General features: G+C 45.2%; 1 protein-coding gene across 2 annotated transcripts in view; it reads right to left on the bottom strand.

The window, feature by feature from the left end:
- Positions 1 to 6,340: 6,340 nt before the first annotated feature.
- Positions 6,341 to 16,305, bottom strand: part of SMARCC1 (SWI/SNF related, matrix associated, actin dependent regulator of chromatin subfamily c member 1) — a 196,702-nt gene continuing 186,737 nt past the window's right edge. For both annotated transcript variants that reach the window (XM_054481871.2, XM_054481874.2), the window contains 2 exons: positions 11,124 to 11,300; positions 6,341 to 8,757 (listed from right to left, as the gene is read on the bottom strand). In XM_054481871.2, coding sequence (XP_054337846.1) covers positions 8,660 to 8,757; positions 11,124 to 11,300 — 275 coding nt within the window. In that variant the 3' untranslated portion in view covers positions 6,341 to 8,659. The remainder of the gene's footprint in view (positions 8,758 to 11,123; positions 11,301 to 16,305) is intronic.

The following is a 16,305-nucleotide window of genomic DNA, read 5'->3' as shown; positions in this document are numbered from 1 at the left end:
CTGCGGCTACCTCGCCTTCCTTCTAGTCTCCTCCGGGCAGCCTGGGGAGCGGCCTTTAATCCTGGTCCCTTTTCCGGGATACGTCGTCCCCCAGGTGTCTCAGACCACCAAAACTCAGGTTCCTGGGTAGACCAGGGGGGTCTAGATTCCCAGCCGGGCACACATGGACGCCTGGCTTTAGAGTGATCGGTTGGGCCCATTCACAGCTTCAGGGCTCACAGGGCAACCCAAGACCATGCACCAGGAGGTCTGGTTAGTCGCGAGGAGGAACCGCAACCTAGTTACTTAGTTTATTCCCCCAAACCGACCGTCTACCCCTTAATGTGTTACTCACCCAAATGACAGTTAAGAGTATCAGCCCAAGGAGATAGGACAACTCCAGTATTTAAGAGACGGTCCCATTTCTGTCTTAGAGGACCAAATAAGTGACCAAGATGGAGATTCCATCTCCTAATCTTTCTTATACATATCTCCAGATGGAGTTGCCTTGGTTCAAAACCTGTTTCTCAGCAGAACTATGGCTGCAGCCTATTTGCCTAGCCTAGCATCTCCACCTCTCCTGCCTGGTAAACTCCTCATGCCAGAAAAGCTCAGTTCTTATCACCTTTCCCTCTATGAAGCCTCCTCAGCAGTTACACTTATGCCCATCATCTCATCTTATCTACAGTTATTCCTCACTGGACTGCAAGGCACTTGAGTGCACAGGGCTGGTAACAGAGGGAGGCTCCATATCAGACAGGCATAAATGAACGAATGGCAACCACCCACACCCATCCCAGAACCGTGGTCTGGAGCGCCTTGAAAAAAGGGGTAAGGCTCTTTCTTTCATAGTTTCATGCTGCCTCCGGGGACCAAGTAAAATATGTTTGAAACAATAGCCTTCTCTAAACAGGGGACCATATAGGGCTTTGCACTCACCTCAGCCACAGAGGCAGCAACACACCCTTAACTGCCTCCAACCCATCTCTGCTTCCCTTGTGTGCAGTTTAACTCCTGTCACCTTTTACTGTATGTAGACTGTGTTCCTTTGCTTGTTTCCTCAACTCGGGTTGTGGCTGTCAGAGCGGCCTACCTCCTCCTTCCCTTCCTGAGGCCAGTCTGTGTGGGAAGGCCTCATGGATGGGTTCCTTGATGTCTGGGGCATGACAACCACTCACACGTTTTCAACAGGGTTTGATGGAGGAAGTTCTCCCACTCATTTTAAATATATTTTGTTAATTATTTAGGTATCTTCTTCACTTTCCTGGAGATGAAGTCTGCTAACACTTCCTTCAATTTGGAATTTTTTTTTTTTTTTTTGAGACGGAGTCTCGCTCTGTCGCCCAGACTGGAGTGTAATGGTGTGATATTGACTCACTGCAACCTCTGTCTCCTGGATTCAAGTGATTCTCTGCCTCAGCCTCCCGAGTAGTTGGGATTACAGGCATGCCACGCCCGGCTAATTTGGTATTTTTTGTAGAGACGGGGTTTCTCCATGTTGGCTCAGGCTGGTCTCGAACTCCAGGCCTCAGGTGATCCGCCCGCCTTGGCCTCCCAAAGTGCTGGGATTGCAGGCATGAGCCACCGTGCCCGGCCCAACTTGGGATTTTAAATCAATTGTTGCCACTCAGTTTCATTCTGATCTTCCCTAGTGGATCTCACTAGCAGTTTGAGAACTGAGCATAGCACACTTGGTTGGGTAACACCTCCTCAAGATGAATGGGAAAACTCAGTCAGTGGAATGTGATGGGAAGGGCAGGATTCAGCTGCAGTGACTTTGAGTTAGCAACCTGTCTCTCATATGTGAAAGTGCTTGGTAACCAGAGTGTCAAATGAGTATTTTTTCTGAGCACAGGACTGTGGTAGGGTAGAGGAGATAGAAGATGTAGGAACCAGAGTGAAAGAAAGGGAAACTGACGTCCTTATATCCATGTCCCCATATTTATGTCTCTTGCATCTGGGCATCAGGGATGTTTTATGTGGCAACAGTTTCTTCATTTCTCTGAGGTTCTTAGTGGGTTGGCAGCCTGCCTCCAGAGCTCAGGTAGGCTCAAGGTCCATTGCCATGAACGCAGCCAGCCTCCAACTGCATGAAAAGCCCCTGGCTTGACCAGGGGGCTGCAGTCCAGGGAGTGCTCCAATTGCCATGGCTGGGGGCATAGCTGTGTGGACTGGAAGTTACTGGCTTTAAGTCCTCAGTATTAACCACTAACATTGATATGGTTTGGATGTTTTATTCCCTCCAAATCTCATGCTGAAATGTGACATCCAGTGTTGGACGTGGGCCTAGTGGGAGGTGTTTGGGTCATGGGGGTGGACTCCTCATGAATGGCTTGGTGCTCGAGGTAATGAGTTCTTGCTTCATGGGTTCATGTGAGATCTGGTTGTTTACATGAACCTAGTACCTCCTCTCTCTCTCACTCCTGCTCTCACCATGTGATGCTGGCTCCCGTTTGTCTTCCGCCAAGATTGTAAGCTCCCTGAGGCCCTGACTGGAAGCAGATGCTGGCTCTATGTTGTGTACAGCCTGCAGAACCGTTAGCCAAACACACTTTTCCTTATAAATTACCCAATCTCAGGTATTCTTTATTCTTTTATAGCAACACAAACAGGCTGATACAAACATATTAATGAGTTTTTAGTTTTCCTTGTGCTAATTTGCCTTATTCTTCACAATCACACTACAAATATCTTGTCAGTTCTATTTTACACATCTGCAAACTGAGAGAATTAGCAATTTTGTCCAAGAGTATGCTAATGAAGTGGTAAGGACAGGATTTGAACTAAGACCTGATTCCAAACCCTTTCGTCTTAATATGGAGGCTTTTCATTCCTGCTTGAGAAGAGGAATCAGGACACAGAGGTAGACTATCAATTGGCAGAACAGGTGACCTCCCTCCTCCCCTCCCCAACTCTCCCACCTTCACTTAGCCATTTAAGAATAATGCCATGATCTCTTACCAGGGAACACAGCAACAAGACCAGACTCCTGGTTCTAGGCTGCATGGCAATCTGCTCTGTGACCATTTTACGTGATGTGCCTCTTTACACCATCCCCAGAAAGGGAAGGGCTAAGAGATAGGGGGTCTGAGTTCTTTGTGCTGACCACCACCTCTGGACTGCAGAAAACTCTGGATTCTCAGTTGAGCAAGTGCTGTCATCTAAGGACATCACAAACTGAAGGTGGTAATCTTGTTCAGGCAATGGGTCTGCAAACAGATTGGAAAGGTCTCTTGAATTTCATTACCCCAAAGCCAAACCAGCTGGGAGAAAGCCACATAGCACAAGCAAACACAGGGCCTCACCATGTGGAGCAACTTTTTTTTTTTGGAGACAGTTTCGCTCTTGTTGCCCAGGCTGGAGTGTAATGGCATGATCTTGGCTCACTGCAAACTCCACCTCCCGGGTTCAAGCGATTTTCCTGCCTCAAGCTCCCGAGTAGCTGGGATTACAGGCATGCACCACCACACCGGCTAATTTTGTATTTTTAGTGGAGATAGGGTTTTGCCATGTTGACCGGGCTGGTCTTGAACTCCCGACCTCAGGTGATCTGCCCGGCTGGGCCTCCCAAAGTGCTGGGATTACAGGTGTGAGCCCACCGCACCCGGCCAAGCACCTAAGTTTGTCTGCAGAAGAGACCTGCTGCCTCAGCAGGTGACCTAAGCACTTCTCGGGCATCCTGCAGCTACTGTGGAATAAGCTGACTGTAAACAGGGATGCCACAGGAAACTCATCCATGTCTGAACCAAACCAGACACATCAGCCTGGGCCGATTTGGTTGGACCCACCTTCTATCACCTACTCAGTTCTGAAATTGCTACAGAAATCTGCTAGGGACGATCAGAATGAAACTGAGTGGCTATCACCATCCAAGACTGCTGCCACTTCCTTACATTCTTCTGGACCAACTGCCCCAAGAGGGCACCTTAGATGGTAGATTACCACAGAATCAGAGCAGGAGGCATTTTCCTTGTCACTTGTCTGAAGGTGGCTGTCACACTGTATTAAGGCATGGCCATTTTCCAGAGGGGCGGTGGGAGTATCTCCCCTGAAGGGGTAAAGTTGCTGTCAGAATTAGTCAACTGGCTGCCCTCTATAGGTTAAAAGTGCATGGAAAGGCCTTTGGGGGCAGTGGTAGTAAAAATGACTACAATTCTGCGTGGCAGGCAGGGGTTCCATAAGAATTGCAATGGGGCTGGAACAGGAATTGGTGGTCCCAGAGCTAGCTAGCTAGCTGCAGCTGGTTTTGGAACCTCTGTTTAGGTTGATTCATAGCACCTTCTCTATCCCTTTAATCACCTTTTGTGTATGATAGTCTTGCCTCAACTTTGTTCCAAGGACTTCAGGATCACATGTGTTTCCTAATGGCCAGAGTGCTGGCATGCCTAAAAACAAGCCACAGGGAAACGAAGCTGGGGGGGAGGAGCTGTTCACAAGGAGATCCAACGAAGGTTTGGGCCTGAAGGCAGGTAGCACTTCCTTCAGGGATATACCTTTGCATCCCATTCTGAGACGACCTCCTTAAATGGAGATAATCCATCAACAGGGGATTGAGGGTGCTTTCACACTGTTTCCAGGAAGACATCCCCCTTTAACGGGAGCAAAAGAACCATGCTCTTGGAACTGTAGAAAGCAGGGGTTTTGTAATAAACAGTCACAGGCAGAGCAGTTTGCAGAGTACTCTGACCAACTGGCATTATATAGACAAAAGCGTGCTCTGGGTATTCAGATGGATGTTTTTCTGGAATGAAGGTCAACCCCTCAGGCTACCATATCCAGCAGGACAGAAATCATGGGAGACCACCCAATTCACAGACTATCCACGTTGTCCCCCAGAAGTTGTCCCCAGGAAACTCTTGATTGCATTGTTTCATTTTCTTCATGAACACTTGGAAGTATGTAAAATATTATTAACCATTTATGGTCTTGTACCCCACCCCATTAGAATAAGTGGCCTGGATGGCATGGGCCCTGCCTACTGTATTCACAACTGCAATTTACCTGTATTAATGGATCAATGTCTGGCACATAGTAGCCCCTCAAATGTTTACTGTGTGAAAGGTCTCATACAATAAACTGTAAGGAACTGTAGGGATCTTGCTCTATCATACAACCTTCTTAACCACTGGTTCTCCAAGGGTGGTTCCTTGACCAGCTTCATCAGCATCCCCTGGGAATTTGTTAAAAATGCAAAATATGGCTGGGCGTGGTGGCTCTCACCTGTGATCCCAGCACTTTGGGAAGCTAAGGTGGGAGGATCACTAGAGTCCAGGAGGTTGAGGCTGCAGTGAGTTATGATGGTGCCACTGTACTCTAGCCTGGGTGACAGAGCAAAACCCCACCTCTAAAAAAATAAACTTAATTTTTTGAGATGGAGTCTCGCTATCACCCAGGCTGGAGTGCAGTGGTGTGATCTCAGCTCACTGCAACTTCCGCCTCCTGAGCAGCTGGGATTACAGGTGCACGCCACCATGCCTGGCTAATTTTTTGATTTACTAGAGACAGGGTTTCACCATGTTGGCCAGGCTGGTCTTAAACTCCTGACCTCAGGTGATTGGCCCACCTCGGCCTCCCAAAATGCAAGTGCTGGGATTACAGGCGTGAGCCACTGCACCCAGCCTGAACTGTTCTTAATTGAATGTGGGGGAATTACTTCATGGTAAGGACCCAGGGAACCTATGTAAGACTGGTTGATCTTGCATGTCCCCCAATATTCTAAAAATAATTCACACACAAGTTTATAAACCAGTCTTTAGTTTGGATAAAGGATTAACCTCCCCCATCACCCTTGAGGAAGTATAGGAATCTGGTGAGACCCAGCTGGCTTTGGTTCTCTTTATTAGAGGCACACTTTCATGAAGAGCAGGGCGTTCATCTCATGGCAGACACAGAATCCTCTTCTTTTGCTTCACTGGATTTACAAGCATCCTGAAAACAATCACTTCTTTTTTTCTGCACAGGGTTTATATCTGTGAGTACCCAAAAGCTGTCCCCCAAGGTTCACAGAATCTTCTGCCCTCAAGGCTTGCCTCCAACTTGGGACTGTCTAAACTGCATCCTGACAAACATTATCCCATTCACTAAGCAAAGCTATTTCTCACACCTGGAGGTGCCAGGATGTTGGCCATCATTTTTGGAGAACTTCCACTCATTTTCACTTTGACCATGCAAATGAACAGTGGGTGAGGTACCCTCAAAATGTATGTTCCTTACACATCATGAAGGTGGGCAGTCGGGAAGGAAGCCCGAGTCATAGAATTTTAACTGCTGACCAAACCAAGACCAGGCGGGGCCAAATGTTTAGGTTCTTCATAGGATATATGAAGAAACTGGTGTATGAATGCAGAGAATGGTACTAGAATCCAGAAATGGTGTTCCATTTATTCACTGAAAAAGAGGGAGATTAGGCCTTCTTCATTCATTTTCTCCAATCTCGCCAAACTCCCTCCCCTCATTTTTTCCAAAATAACAACACACTGACAAACATGTTTGTACAAAAACCACGTATTATTCCCCCCCTCACAAAATCAGGTGGCTGAATTACAGGAATAAAACCAGATCAAAGACATGAAAAGAAAAAGCCACCACTTATACTGAAATATAACAGTGTTAAGAATTCAGGTATTTTGTAGAATTATTACTATAGTAAAAATATTTCCACCTGGATCTTTTAAATTTGAAAGTGATCACATTAAAGACCTGAGGTTACAAGGGACCACAGTATGAACCAGAATTCCATTTTCCTTCTAGGACTCCAGGGGAAAAAAGAAGTATTTGGAATGAGTTTCCTTTGGGAAAGACTGGCAGGAAGTAGGGAAAACCCTGGCCATTGTCAAAAGGCACTGGGGTCTTTCTGGAGCCAAATGCATTGGAACTAAGCTCCAGTAGGAATAAACTCATTCCCATTTCCACTCCCAAGAGTCCAGAACAAACACAAAAGGACCAAGGTCTCCTCGGTTCCAGCATTCCAGTACTCTGATGGTGACCAGGGACACCTGGTTAGAGGCAAACCTGAGGGTTTGAAAGGCAAATCTCAATTGTGGTTTTATTTTTTTTGCTTTCTGATATTAAGGAAAAAAGTTCTAAAGTGTTTTATAAACACCTCCCTATAACCTCTCATATGTAAAGCTTTAGAAAATATATAGAAAAAGATATCCAAAAGATGTCCACCTTGCATTCTAAATAATGAAACTGCCACTTGAGAATGTGAAGTGAGAAAGCCAGGCGCTTTGGAAACCAAGCTCTACCAAAAACACCCTTTCCCCACACATGGAAGGACAGAAGGGAGGGAAGGACAAGAGGAAAAAACCGGGAACTCTCAAGTCACTTATCAGCAGGGGTAAATACAAGCTCAAATTAAGGCATTTTTGTGGCTTGTCCTCTGGGATGGCATTCTACCCTCCCAGCCTGAGCACCCCAAACCTCAAAACATGATGCTCTGACTGCCAAGGGAGTTCCTTGTCACCCTCAGCATCTCTTTGAAAACCCTGTGATAGATGGAATGTGAGATCTCAGAAATGGAAGGCAGAAGGTATAAGGAGCTAATATCCTGCTTCACTTTTCCCATCCCATCCTAACCTTAAAAGTACCGGTTGACGAAATTCTACTCCCTGGCTACTGTAACAAGAGGTAGTTTGGGGACTTGTACCCCCAGCCATCCTAACCAAGTTTCATGAGCTAAAATATTTAGCACTATCTACTTTTTTTTTCTTCTTTTAAAGGGTTTTTTAAAGAGGGAGAAAAAAAAAATGCACACAAAGCAGTGAATAGTAGGCTAGACTCATTGGGGGGTAATTACCCTAGACTCCTAACTTTCCAGGCTAGTTGAGGAAACTAAGGAATGCCTCCCAATATTCCAACCCTCAAAGCTCACACTGCCCCCAGAAAAACAAAACACTCACCCCCAATCCAATGAATCATCTGCATAGAAAACCAGAGCCAGCAGGCCTAGGGAAGGAGCGGATGTTTGTGCTCTCCTCTAGCACATACTAGTTCAGTGGTATGTTCTGCCAGGCAGTGTGAAGGCCCTCAGAGGCCTCACTAGGGAATAAAATCACTGAGGTTCTCCTTCCACATCTCTTTTAATTTTCACGCATTTGTGTATGGCAAAAGTCTCAAACTTTACCATCAGCACCATTCTTAGCTCAGAAAAGCAGAAATAAGGTCACTTATAATACCTTAAGGTTTGTCCCCTGTGGCTATTCCCCCGCTTCTGCCCATCATTATTTTTTGGTTCCTATTAACTTAGAATGCTCTCCTTTAAAATAATAACAGAAAGATAAAAAGATAATGATTATATAGCATTATCCATAGAAGCATAAGACAAAGCAAAAAACTGCAAGAGAGCAAAAATGGTAAAGACATAGCATGCTAAAGTTGACAGGACCTGCAGAGAAACTGTCAGCTTACTCCCACACCAGGACAGGGGAGATGCAGGTTATTTTAAGGATGACCAGGGCACACTGTCACCACAGGTTTCCCCTTGAGTGTTGGCTGAGGGCCCAACACAAAAAGTGTCAGAGAGAGGGGTGGTAAGAGTTGTGGGGAGGCACTAGACACGTGCTTGGAGCTGTGAGAAGAAAAATCCTGAAAGAAACCCAAGAAAGTTGAGGAACACAAGTCTTGTCATCCCCACTCCAGCTCATGGTGGTGGGCGTGGATGTTCCCTGCATCTTCCAGGCTAAGGAGCAGCTGAGGCTGGCGGGCCAGGAGCAGGAGGTGGAGGGACACCATCTGCAGGTGGTGGTGGCGGCGGCTGCTGCTGTGGTGGAGGGGGATCTGCAAACATATCCAAGAGTAACTCGTTATTGCTGGAAATACAAGAGACTTAGGAAAGAGCCTATTCAGTGAAAAAAAGACACAGAAGTCATTTCCTTAGTGGCAGGCAACCAATGCACCCTGTGAGGCATTGATTCCACTGTGGTCTATGCAGTTCAATTCCTTCTGAACCTCTGGGGCACTGCTCAAGTTGCTTAGCCTAACCCTAGTGGCTGGGGAGTAGGAGGTGTCTGAATTTCCCCCACCCTCCTTCCAAGCCAACTCCTTCCAAGAATCGCTCTAGACCCTTTCAGAAGTTAATTTTGATTGCATTGTATTTCAATGGTTCTAATTTTATTTCTTCAGTTAAATAATAAGCTCCTTCCTGGGACAGTTCTATGTCTTGTTTTTCTTTCCCCCCAGAGTCCCTAGCCTAGCTGGGCACAAAATAGATTATCAATAAATTCTTGCTATATAAATGTCTCCACCAGGGCCAGAGAGCTTCACTTGAGGCAGTTGCTGACAAACTGGATAGTCCAGGGAGGCCTCCACAGCTCCTGAACTGCAGTCCTTCGATTTTTGGCCCAAACTAGGTCATGTCCTGAAGGGAACAATTAGTATGAGTGTCTGGGACTCTTTCCTATTTCAACTTTACCTGCTTTAGTGTACAAAAGAACCCGAGAGATCATTTAATCCGGGTTTTAAAAACCCCTAGATCTTGCCAGAATTGAAAACATATGGAAACAAAGTGCAGCACTGCTCACCAATCACAGTTCACCCAACTCTATGTCCAAGAGGTTTCTACCAAACCCTTAAGACTCTTGAAAGCATTCTGAAGCTCACTGATCTAATCCCTTGTGTCATCTTTCAGTGGAGGAAATGAAGGGCTGAAGTGGAGAAGCAACTCATCCAGTGTGGCCTACCTAGTATCCTAGAACCAATTCACATGGTTCAGAATTCCCAGAGCACTGACTTATGGCAGGAACCAGGCAGCAGGTGGGAAGGTTCCACCTGAAACCCTCCACATTCTCAAGGAGCTCTACTGAGGTCCCTTTGGGAAGGAATCTTGAAGTACAAAACATGGGTGACCAGCAGGACATGACAGTGGTAAATTGGTAAAGACCAGTGGTAAAGACCAGTGATACTACCTCTGCAATACGGATGGAAAACTGGTCAGCTCTCTTGAAAGGTGAGTTCATTTATGTATGGTCCACAGGGTGGCTTGGCAAACATTTTCTTGCCAAGAAAATGAGGTAAGTACTGGGCTACACAACCTCTGACCACTAGCTTAAGGGAGGTAATTTAAAAAAAAATTGTTGTGATCTTATATACCTAGATAAATTAGTGTCTTTCTTCTGTGCACCTACTTTGTCCCAGACTCTGGGGGCCAGAGAAGAGTTAGACATGTCTCTGTCCATGAAGCCTCCCAGAGTATTAGAGTGTACTTAAGGCACATCACAGTCTCATGTAACCTTTGGTAAGTTCTATATGCCTTCATGTAACATTTGCTAAGTTCTATCCAAGTTTTCATTTCTTGTTTTCTCAACTAAAGCTCCTACAGAGCAAGAATTCTTATGCTTCCTATCTCTCTGAACTATAAATAGTAGCTAAACTTTTGGCCACATGTCAACTTCTACATGAACCTAAGATTACAGATGTGGCTGGGGTACCTGACCCACTACTGGCTGCATTTCAGCATCATCCTCACTGGGAAAGCCTTCTGGAGTAAAATGCAGGCCAGGGTCTCAGAAACAACCCTCAGGCCAAGGCTGAAGCCGAGCAAGAGCCTATAGGAGAAATGACCTGGTTTCTAAACACAACCTCAGACAAGTATCACTTAGCAGCACCAGTGTTTTCCTCATTGAGCTTGCTAGAACTTCATATTTCCTCTCAACACAGCCCCTGAATACTACTTTCTTAGCCTACACAGCCACTACTAATATATCAAAAATGGCTATAAGAAACATATATGTTATTCCAGCTCTAAACTCACTTCTATTCTTTTCTTTACACGCATCAGTTTTGAACCCTGTATCCACAAAAGGCTGCTGTAGGGAAAACCACCACCAGTAGCTCTACATGTCTGTTGAGAGTCATAACAAGACAGGCTTAAACAGGTGTGGGAGAGGAATATCTTTATGGCCCCAATGCTGACAGTGCATGCCATAAAGGCGCAACCCTGATTAGAAGCATTTTGTCACCTGTGCACCTGCCCATCGGGATGCTGAAAAACAGAGACTGAAAACTGGTCTTCGAGAAGCCACTGTCACAGACTGCATCATCCATGGACCTGCCAAATCTCAGGGAGAGAACAAAGCCTCCTTCCCTTATCTACGGCCCTCCAGAACGGACCCTGAGATAATGCATCCCCCCTCCATATTACTTACACATGCCATTAGGTGCTGTCAGGGGTACCCGGGGTCCTAAGATGTTTCCTGGCATTGGCGGCATGCCAGGAGGGGTAGGGCCACTCCCAGAGGGGTGGATGTTGGCTGCAACAGTGGGAATCATGCGGCCTGGCATGTGCTGCCCGGGCATCATGGAACCTGGGCCTGGTATCTGACCTGTGGAGGGAGATTTAAAGTACTGTAAGTATACTAGAAAGGGGTATAAGAAAGGGATCAACTTAAATCCAACTCCTAAATACAAATATCCAACCTTCCAAAGGATCTGAAATATCAACAGAGCAATAATCTGTAATAATCTCTATGTCTAGCTTTTTGTATTCTGGGTTTTTTGGAAGAAGGGTGTTAATGGGGGTAGGTCTGTGGAATGACTTGATTATTCTGAACCCTGGCAAGAAGGTGGCTGTAAAAAGAAATGGCAAAGGTCCCCTAAAATAAAGCACTCACTCTGGTTAGTTTGGGTGAGCAGCAGATTGTCAAATGTCTTCCTGAGGATATACAATGCCAAGCACAGCCCACAGGGAATGGAGTGGACTTTAAAAGGAAGTCAGTAAGTAAAAGTCAGTAAAAGGACCACAACTCAGTCCAGATTGTGCTCCATGGCTTACAGGGAAGGTTTGCCCGAAAGGGTATTATTACTGTGAAATCACCATTAAAAGGGGATTTTGATTTGAATCCCCAATTCCTGTCCACAAATATTTCTCCCATTAAAAGCCTCATGTATGGTTCATTAAAAAAAATAATAATAATAATAATTCCTTATAGAGCCCACTATGAAGCACTGGCCTGATAGACTCATAAGGGAAACAAAGACAGCTCCATCTCTTCCTACTGTTTTCTCCCTTTCCTTTTCCCTTCCTTTCCTTTTGTTTTTTTTTGACAGTAGCTCACTGCAACCTCCGCCTCCTGGGTTCAAGCAATTTTCGTGCCTCAGCCTCCCAAGTGGCTGGGATTACAGGTGCCCAGCACCACGCCCAGCTAATTTTTTTTGTATTTTTAGTAGAGATGGGGTTTTGCCATGTTGCCCAGGCTGGTCTTGAACTCCTGAGCTCAGGCAGTATGACTGTCTCAGCCTCCCAAAGTGCTGGGATTACAGGCGTGAGCCACTCTTCCTATTGTTTTCTAATTAATGACAGAAGACCCTACAGTATTCAATACTGTTGTTCAATACTGAGGGACATGAACACTAAAGGATCATTTGAGAGATGAGAATCATATGAGAATCAATGTAGTTTTTTTCTTTAAATCCAGGGGCTTTGCTATCTATGTAAGGACAACTGTATGAAACTGAATATAGGTTAGAACACAGTACCAAGACAGCTAGAAATAAGAATGCTTGATCTTGAAAAATGTGGAGATGGGACCATTTGATAGCTAACTAGCAATTAAAATACAGAAAGCAGTATTGAACACTGAAACAAGAACACTAAAATACCTCCTGTATTCAGTTTTACACTGAGCCTTCTGACCCTTTAGAATGTTTAGCTAACTTTTTCTGTAAAGAGCCAGATAGTAAATATTTTAGTCTTTGCCAGCCATATGGTCTCTGTCACAACTATTCAACTCTGCAATGTAAGCATGAAGGCAGTCACAGATGATACACAACAAATGGACGTGGCTATGTTCTAATAAATACATCTTTATTTATGAACTCTAAAAGGTTAATTTCACAAATTTTTCATGAGACATAAAACATTCTTCTTCTTTTGATATCCTCCTCCAACCATTTAAACTATAAAAACCACTCTTAGCTTACAACCTGTATGAAAAACAATTGATGAGCCAGATTTCAACCTAGGCTGTAGGCGATCCCTGCTTTGGATATGATGGTAAACACTCACTAGTTCTTAAACCAAGCGATTTGGCTGCTGGGCTTGTTTTGTTTTGTTGAGACAGGGTCTCATTTTCTACTCAGGTTGGAGTGCAGTGGTGCAATCACAGCTCAGTTCACTGCAACCTCAACCACACAAACTCAAGTGATCCTCCTGCCTCAGTCTCTCAAGTAGCTGGAACTACAGGTGAGCACCACCATGCGTGGCTAATTTTTAAATTTTTTGTAGAGATGAGGTCTCACTATGTTTCCCAGGCTGGTAGTCTTGTTTTTTTTGTTTTTTGTTTTTTTTTTTTGACACAGAGTCTTGCTCTGTCACCCAGGCTAGAGTGCAGTGACACGATTTCAGCTCACTGGAACCTCTGCTTCCTGGGTTCAAAGGATTCTCCTGACTCAGCCTCCTAAGTAGTTGGGACTACAAGTGTGCACCACCATGCCTGGCTTTTTTTTTTTTTTTTTTTTTTGTATTTTTAGTAGAGACGGGGTTTCACTATGTTGGCCAAGCTGATCTTGAACTCCTGACCTCAAGTGATCCACCCGCCTCAGGCTCCCAAAGTGCTGGGTTTGCAGGTGTGAGCCACCGCACCAGGCCGTAGTCTTGGTTTTAAAGAGTAATAAATTAAGAAGAATACTTTAATGGGCACAATCAAGGCTTTAATTTTTTTTTTTTTTTTGAGACAGAATCTCGCTCTGTCGCAATCCTGGCTCACTGCAACCTCCGCCTCCTGGGTTCAAGCAATTCTTCTGCCTCAGCCTCTCGAGTAGCCGGGATTACAGGTGTGCGCCACCATACCCGGATAATTTTTGCATTTTCTGTAGAGACAGGGTTGCACCATGTTGCCCAGGCTGGTATTGAACTCCTGACCTCAACTGATCTGCCCGCCTTGGCAGCCCAAAGTGCTGGGATTACAGGCGTAAGCCACCGTGCCTGGCCTGAAATTTTTTTATGTAGGACAAATTATATTCTCTACAGAATAAGAAAAGAGAATCAATGCAGTTTTTCTTTAAATCTAGGGACTTTACTATCTATGTAAGGACAACTATGAAACTGAATACAGGTAAGAAGACAGTACTGAGACAGCTAGAAATAAGAATGCTTAATCTTGAAAAATTTGGAGATTGGACCAAATTACAATACACAAAGCAGTACTGAAGATAATTCAAATACAGACTCTCTGTCACTATAGAAAGAGGTCTATCTAAACGAAGACATACAAAGCTTCAAACCACACCCTGCCTATCTCCAGTGGCTGTTCCTTGATCTAAGAACCTGAGAGAGGAGCCCCTTACTTCAGGGGTGTCAATGAAGAGAACTACAATGAGGTATGAGAATTAGGAATAAGGGGCTGGGCACGGTGGCTCACACCTGTAATCCCAGCACTTTGCGAGGCCAAGGTGGGTGGATCACCTGAGGTCAGGAGTTCGTGACCAGCCTGACCAACATGGTGAAACCCCATTTCTACTAAAAATACAAAAATTAGCCGGGCATAGTGGCATGTACCTGTAATCTCAGCTACTTGGGAGGCTGAGGCAGGAGAACTGCTTGAACCCGGGAGGTGGAGGTTGCAGTGAGCCAAGATTGCACCATTATACCCCAGCCTGGGCAACAAGAATGAAACTCCAAAAAAAAAAAAAGTAATTAGGAATTAGAGTAGTCCAGTCTTCTAGGGACTACTTTTGAAAGCAAAGTACATCAACATTATGCCCCAGAACGTACCTCTGGCCCATCTTTCTGGCCCATCTTTCTGCACTATAATGTAACGCAAAGCCTAGCAAAGGAGAATCAGAGATCCGCTTGCTGGAAAATAACTTGGTCAAATCACTTTGGCAAAACCAAGAGCAGCTGCTGGATCTACTCCTATGTGAACACTGCCACTAGGACCAACTGACCATCATTAATTTTTGTCTTTTTGTGCTTGTGCCGTGTATCTAGGACAGAAATAGGCAGTGTTGAAGAGTCTGCCAATCTAGGGACTGACTCAGAGATAAAAGGGACAAACGGCAAGAACACCAAAGGCATACGAGGGATGAGTGCACATAAAGGAGTGAAAGGCAAATCAAGGAAAAACCATGGAAGGAGCAAGCCAAAAAAAATGAAGACTTTCCAGCTGATCAATAAAAATTTGTGAGTAACTTGGAATTGTGGATGAGATATAAGTAAAGTGAAGGAAAGGGATAAGGGATAGGACTAATTCTCAAAACACCTGGGACAGCAGGGACCCAAGGACTCAGGCATCCTTGTGGCGGGACTGTGAGGCCACATGCTGGTAAATCCACAAACCAGTAAGAAATAACAGAAATCCTGGGTGCCTTGGCCCACCCCCAGGGGATATGCTGCAGGACAGCAGGTAGACCTTGATAAGATCTGCATACCTACATCCCTACAACCCATCCTGACTCCTGCAGCCACTCCTCTATTCTCCATCTCTGACCTGTTGTTGCAGGAATGTTACGTAAGTGGAAGCACCATTTGCAACGTTTTGGGATTGGTTTTTTTTCACTCCAGGTAATTTCCTGGAGAGTCACCGGTTCTGTACGCAGCCACAGGCTGTTCCTCTCAGTGCTGGGTGGTGCTCCCTGCTGTGGATGGACCACACAGCCTGAAGAGGACATCTGGTGGTTCTCACTTTTTGGCTACTATGAATAATCTGCTAGGAAAGTTTGTGTACAGGTTAAAAAAAATTTTTTTTAAACACACGGCCAAGCGGGCACGATGGCTCACGCCTGTAATCCCAGTACTTTGGGAGGCTGAGGCGAGATCACCTGAGGTCAGGAGTTCGAGACCAGCCTGGCTAACATGGTGAAACCCCGTCTCTACTAAAAATACAAAAAAATTAGCGAGATGCGGTGGTGGGCACCTATAATCCCAGCTACTCGGGAGGCTGAGGCAGGAGAATCACTTGAACCAGAGAGGCAGAGGTTGCACTGAGCTGAGAATGAGCCATTGCACTCCAGCCTGGGCAACAAGAGTGAAATTCCGTCTCAAAATAAATAAATAAATAAAATAAAATAAAATAAACACACAGCCAAGCCTAAGTTAAAACAATCAGAAAATAATGTGAATGTCACTCCCATTATTACTGAGAGGTACCATTTATATGCAGCATCTATATAAATACCATACCCTTTTGTGGTACCTTACTATCTTTCATCTGTATTACACCGAGGCTTATAAAGGTTTCTTTTTCTTTTTCTTTTTTTGAGACGGGAGTCTCACTCTATTGCCCAGGCTGGAGTGCAGTGGGGCAATCTCGACTCATTGCAACCTCCGCCTCCCTGGTTCAGGTTGAGTCTCCTGCCTCAGCCTCCCGAATAGCTGAAACTACAGGCACA

Source organism: Pongo pygmaeus, chromosome 2, assembly GCF_028885625.2.
Source record: "Pongo pygmaeus isolate AG05252 chromosome 2, NHGRI_mPonPyg2-v2.0_pri, whole genome shotgun sequence".
Taxonomy (NCBI): Eukaryota; Metazoa; Chordata; class Mammalia; order Primates; family Hominidae; genus Pongo; species Pongo pygmaeus.
The sequence above is the reverse complement of the archived record's forward strand: the minus strand, read 5'-3'. Positions and strand labels throughout refer to the sequence as shown.